At 66.1% G+C, this 6102-nt stretch overlaps 2 protein-coding genes across 2 annotated transcripts; both read right to left on the bottom strand.

Moving 5' to 3' along the window:
- Positions 1–166: 166 nt before the first annotated feature.
- LDBPK_050440 (hypothetical protein, conserved) lies at positions 167–2728 on the bottom strand (the record flags this gene model as incomplete). Its single annotated transcript, XM_003858183.1, has 1 exon — positions 167–2728. One exon carries the CDS (start codon positions 2726–2728, stop codon positions 167–169), a length of 2562 nt encoding a protein of 853 aa, XP_003858231.1.
- A 546-nt stretch (positions 2729–3274) lies between these two features.
- Positions 3275–5302, bottom strand: LDBPK_050430 (hypothetical protein, conserved; the record flags this gene model as incomplete). The annotated part of the gene is made up of 1 exon (XM_003858182.1): positions 3275–5302. The coding sequence occupies one exon, from the start codon at positions 5300–5302 to the stop codon at positions 3275–3277; it is 2028 nt and encodes a 675-aa protein (XP_003858230.1).
- Between the last annotated feature and the right edge of the window lie 800 nt (positions 5303–6102).

Below are 6102 nucleotides of genomic sequence, written 5' to 3'. Positions count from 1 at the left end.
GGGGGCGTTCGTGCGGGCGGGCGGGTGGGGCGGCGCGCCCCGCGCGCGAAGCGTTCGCCCCGCCCGCGGCTTTCGTTTTTGTTTTTGTCAATCTCTGTGGGGGGGGCGGCGTGCCGAGGCCAAAGCCGAAAACGGGAAAAACTGCACAGGAGGCCGCATGCCCGGCTTACATGGGCAGCAGGTCGATCGCCATTTCGGCAGGGACACCGGCCGACACGAGTGCTGGTGCGGCCCGTGCGGCCGAGAGTCCCTGCCGCTCCGCAACGGAGATCATTACATGCACCACCGTGCGCCACGCACCGGGGTCGCCTGCCGCGCCGTTGTCGCAGCTTCGCGCGCTGTCGACGTCAGAGGCGTACCCGGCGCGTGGGCGGGCCAGGTCCATGGTGCTCGCGAGGATGTTCTCCTTGACAAGGATGCCATCAAGTGCCGCCGCCTCGTCCTGCGGTGTCATGGGCATACGGCGGCGCCGCCGGAGGCTGACGGAGTAGCCGACAAGGAGCTGGAGCATCTCGTCCATGCGAGACTGACTGCGGCCGACGAGGGGAGCCATCGAGTGTGCCACCTCGTCAAACAGCTCCGCGCGCACCGGCAGCTCTGCCGCGGCAGTGCCGGCCGGCCAGCGCGGAAAAAACGAGGCCATGACTGCTGTCGCCAGGCTCAGCTCCTTCAGCGTGGTGCGCGGCGCGGCGCACATGTGGCGGACTTGTGCCTGCGCCGCTGACCAACCGTCGCTGCGCGATGCAGCGGCGGAGAGTAGGGCAATGAGATGCGCATATCGAGACACGACCGGCGCATGCGTGGCGCACAGGTCAACCGTCTCGGCGTCTCGCCGGAGTGCGGCCCATAGTATCATGGATTCCCACACGCCGCCTTGGTTGCGTGTGCAGCGGATCGGTGTCGCCGGATGCACGCCGCTGCTGTTGCCGTTCACCTGGGTGTGCGCATGCGCTGCTTCTGACTCCGCCGTGCTCATTCGAATTAGGTGTCGGAGAGCGCGCGCGCAATGGTTGTAGTTCTCCGACGTGCGGAGCGCAGAGGCGGCACGGCTGTCCCTTGTCGGCTGCAAGAAGAGTTGCAGCACGGACCAGTGAGTGTAGCAGTTGACAAGCAGGACCGGCAGCGTACGGTAGAAGTGCATGGCTTCCGTGTGGTGCCCCGTGGCGGCGAGGGCGACCATGGCGTGGTTGTAGATAGCGGCGTGGCGCTTGTCGCGTTCGCTCAGAATCGTGCCCGTTGCCACTGTGAGGCGGTCGGCGTCGCGCGCTGCTCGCACGCATTCCTCCACCTTCGCCTGAACAGACTTGTCGCTGACTTGCCACCTTGCGGGAGCATCGCTGTCGGGACGCTTGGTGTTGCTGTCGTTGCGCGACCCCGAAGACGCGACCTGCAGCGCCAGCGGGTCGCCGTAGAAGAAAAGCAGCACCATCCACGGCTGCTCTGCGGCTTTAAGGATGGACATCAGGCGCCCCGTTGTCACCGCGTCGGCGCAGCAGTTGCCCTCCCCTGCCGCTTGCGCCGCAGCAGGCGCTGCGTCAGTTGCAGCAGCTAGTTCCAGCACCGCCCCGACTGCATCCCGCCAGCGGCTAGCTGGACAGACAGACAAGTAAGTGTCCATGATTAGCCGCAGCGCCGTCGCGGACACGCGCTGCTGCTGCTGCTGCCCCTCTGCACCGGCCAAGGGCACCTTGCTCGACAGCACAATCAGGCGGCGCAGACGATCCACCCACTCGAACACATGATTCCGCTCGGCATTGGCACTGTCACTTACTTGCCGCGCCCCCACGGCCGCTCGGTGGCGCATGTCCACCGCCTCCAGCACCCCGCGCAGCCAATCGAGAGAGGCAGTGCCGCCCGCGGCGGCGGTGGCGTCGTCCAGGACGCGAGAGAGCGGGGCTGCATCGGCCAGCGCCCACGCGCACCGCCACCCGTCGCGACGCAGCGGCGCCACGCGGTGCATCACAGCGCGAAAAGCGCTACCATCATCGCCGCACAGAGCGAGCGCCTCCTGCACATGACCCGCCGCGACGAGGCCGACACAGCAGTCAACGCGCGCCTCCCAGTTTATGTTCGACTGAGCCGATGACGACGACGACGGCGACACTGCTGTGCTCTGTAGTGTGAGCTCCTCCAGCAGGAGAAGCGGCAGCTCTGGGCTTACCGTGGCGAGCAGCGGGGAGCGCATCGGGTAGCGGTAGTGGCGTGCCGACAAGGGAATGTCAGACACCTTGGCCTCAACAAGGCACTGCACCTGCTCCAGCAGCAGCTGCTGCAGCACACTCATCTCGCTGAGCTGCACATCGGAGAGGAGGCTGCCGGAGTTACAGCTGCGAGTCGCATGCTGTGGCGGCCGATCTTGCAGGGAGCGCGTGCGACTGCTTTTCTTTCCCGGCTGCTTGCGCTGCGCGTCTGCACTGCCGCTTATGCCGTCCGGACTGCAAGACGCCGTGGGCGCTGCGTACATGGCCTTCTCGCTTGCTTGCGCATACTGCCGTACAATGTGCTCCAGCAGCTCCGCCTTGTCAGCAGTGGTGCCTTCACGCAGCAGTGACCAACGCGCCTCGCGGAGGACGGGGAGGGCATCGGGATGCAGCTGCGCGCTTGGCAGCCCGCGCAGCTGCACAGCACACAGTTGGTCGAAGAGGCGACATCGAGCGACGAGCGATGCGGGCGTCGCATTAGTGCGCGTCGCGTACGCCCGCAGCGCGTGAAGCCACGTGGACGACATCAGAACTAAACAAACAACAACGGAAAGACGGAGAGAGAGAGTGTGAAAGACGCCGGATGCTCTAAAAGGGCGACAGAGAAAAGAAGAACGGCGTCGAGCGGCGCCGACACACGCACCACGGACTCCTCCGGAGGTGACACGAGGGAGAGAGGGAGGGAGGTCGTGTTGGAAGAAGACTCAGAGTCGAAGGCACACAAGACATGCAATGCATGAGGGATGGGGTGAGGGGAGGGTCTCCTTCTCTCAAACGAAGGCGCACCCGCGTCAAGGACGGGCGTGCGTCACAACTCACCGTCGCGTGTGTGTGCTGCACCGCTTCATTTTGTTCTTGCTCCACTGCCCCCGCCCCGCCCCCACCAGCCATGCCCAGGCTACGCACCCGTTGCCGAAACGGTGCTCACACACGCGCATCAATGTGTGCAATGGAGCGGGCCGGCGACGACATGCTGGGTGGTGGTCGTGGGCGCACACAGGCATGCATCCATGAAGAACAAGGTGCGCTGCTGTCGAACGCGAAGGGGGCGCCGCCACATCACACTAGACTGCTCAGGTGCGCTTCACCTTCGTCTTGAGGCGGTGGGCGCGCACCTCGGCGAGCTCCTCTTTCGTGTGCCGCGGCGCCAACTCTCCCGGCACCGTCGCCTTCCCGCTTGCCGCGACCTGCCTCAGCCACGCGTCTACCTCCGCTGCTGTGGCCCACCGCGTCTCCTCGTGCCGGAACCCGTCCTGGGTGCGGCGCAGCTCGTAGAGTCCCGCGTGCGCTGCCTCGTTGCCTCTGAAAGACGATGAAGTGGCAGCGGTGGCCTCTGGGGGCAGCCGCACCCACCAACCGTCGCCGACGTAACGCCCGACGCGCCAGTCGCTGTAGACGTCGAACTCGAAAGGCGTACCATCGGCACGGTAGCCGTGGACGGTCAGCGATGGCGCAGCAACCGCGTCGTGCGGCGCCACGTTATCGTCGCCGCCGTGGTCGTCCGGGTGCTCAAACAAGACCTCCATCACCGCCGCGCCGCGGCGGTTGAACCGCGTGCAGAACTTGTTGCCACGGCCGCAGTAGGAGTTGTCCGCGTCTATGATCGTGAAGCCGCCGGGCTGGCGGATGATGGCGGGGGTGTCGCCGACCGGCTGGTGCCCGGCGCACACGGTGTGGATGCCGGACTGGAGAAGGTAGGCGGCAACAGTGAGAGGTATGTAGTGAGGGCCGTCTGCGTTCATCACCGTCCCCACCGCGATCGAGTGCGGGGCCACAACGCGGGGGTACACGTACGCGCGCAGCGCCTCGCCGCGCAGGGCAGCGCCGTTCACCCAATCGGAGAAGGCAGCCGCTTTAAACTGCTCCAAGGCAGCGAGCCAGCCCAGCGCCGAGGTCGCCGAGGACGCAGTCGGCGTGGTCGTCACCTCCTGCGGAGCGACCTCTGGCAGCCACCACTGCCCAACGGCCACCTGCTCCGCGTAGGAGGTCGCCTCCAGGCTTGGCACAAAGCCGGCGTTGCTGGCGTTCACGCCTCCGTGGACGAAAAGGACGCCGTCCAGGACGACGCTGAGAACGCCAGCGCGGATGTACTCGTAGTAGACGCCTCCGGGCTGCGCGGCAGTGAAGAACGAGGCGGCGACCACGGCGTCTTCGTCATACGCAATGCCGTCCCTCATAGCCTCCGCACCAGCGGCGGGGGGTGCCGCCGCCACCGCCCCACACCCTTCGGCCATCATGGCCGCCATCTCGCGCAGCTCCTGCCGCCGGTGGGCAAAGGCGTTCGGGCCGCCGAGCTTGTACTGCAATGCCCACTGCAGGAAAGAAACGGCGTCTGTGCGCAGGGTATCGCCGCTGCTGCCGCAAGAGGCGCCGCCATACGGGCTTGATGCGGCGTGCCCTGCGCCGTCCTGGCGTTGCGCTTCTTGTCGCTGTCGCTGCTCCAGTAGGAAGTCTCGGTACCGCAGCGCTTCCGTCAGCGACGCCGCCCTGACGGTCTTCATCGATGGCGGCGTTAGCGTGAAGACGGTGTCCTCGGCTGCGTCGGGGGCCATGCCCTCGACCTCGCACGCCATGCGTGGGTACATGGCCATCTTGTTCACGTCCCGGTTCCCAAGCAGCAGGTGCACGCGTGATGGGAAGCGGCGCTTGAAGTCGAGCAGCGCCTTGCCGAACGTGATGTCGTTGCCGTGGTCGAAGGCGTCGCCACCAAAGACGAAGTGTGAGGTCGCGTCTTGGAAGCCTAGACGATAGCGAGAGAGGTCTACAAGACGGCAATACTCCGGCTCGTAGGCATCCGTGACGGCAGGCGTGGTGGTGGTGCCCAGTGCTTGCGTGCTGGCAGCAGCATCGCTTGCTGGGAACGCCCCCGAGGGGGCCGGAAGCACGGCAGAGGACAAGGGGGCCCACCGACCATTCGCGACTCTCGAGCCGTTGCTGCCCCCGGCGAAAGGGCGGGGAGGGTTGGAGGAGACCGCAGCCTCCGCCGGTTCCCACCGAAGCACTCGTGAGATACAGACGAAGCGCTGAAAGTACGCGAAGTCCCCCTCGACATCCGTCACGTAGCTGATTCGGCGATATCGCCACAGACCTCGCCGGAGCATAGCGAGCACCTGGAGGGCGTGTGGGTCACCGGAACGCGTGTGCCACCTCCGGCAGTGCCTCCGTCACACACACACACACACACACAGAGCGAGAGAGAGGGCTGCAGACGCGCGGGGAGGGGGTGGGTGGTCGAGTAGCGCGAAGAGGCCCTTAGCTTTCGAGAGGAGAGGAGGCTGCAGAGAGACGGTGCGGAGGTCAGCATTTGTGCACGGCATACGCGCACGCCCGTTCCTTCGCCAGCGCGCGCGCGAGAGAGAGCGAGAGAGAAGAGGGTCAAGGTGTAGAGGAGCGAGTAAGGGACCGCGCCACCAGCGGCACACACGCATGGACCGGCAATCCAAAATACGGAGAGGCGTGCGCGGCCGTGCCGCACGCCGCCGAAGAGGACTGGACGGAAGGGCCGCACCCCAACTTGACTTCGCCTCCGCCCCCTGGTTAGGCGCTACTGTGGCGCTGGAGACGCTGAGGAAGCTCTGCGGGGCCAGACGGCAGACTTCGTCCCAGCTGCTGGCCGTCTTCCCAGCGAGGAGCCGGCGATGATTCACCAAAGGTGCGACGTAGCGGGAAAAAGGGTAGCAAGCCGGACTGCGTCGTCGGCCGTGCTGGACGCAGCGGAAGGAGAGCCCCTTCGGCCCGTCATGCCGTGTTGAGGAGCGTCCGTTCGCGATGAGGCCCCCCCTCCCCTCAGTTGGCGAGGCAGACGGATCCAACGGCGCGCATATTTGTGTGTGTGTGTGTGTGTGTGTGCGGAAGGGACTTTTGCGGCAAGAGTCGCACGAGGGCGTTGGCGGCACATTTT

This window comes from Leishmania donovani, chromosome 5 (genome assembly GCF_000227135.1).
Source record: "Leishmania donovani BPK282A1 complete genome, chromosome 5".
NCBI lineage: Eukaryota > Euglenozoa > Kinetoplastea > Trypanosomatida > Trypanosomatidae > Leishmania > Leishmania donovani.
This window is presented reverse-complemented; position numbering and strand designations above follow the sequence as displayed.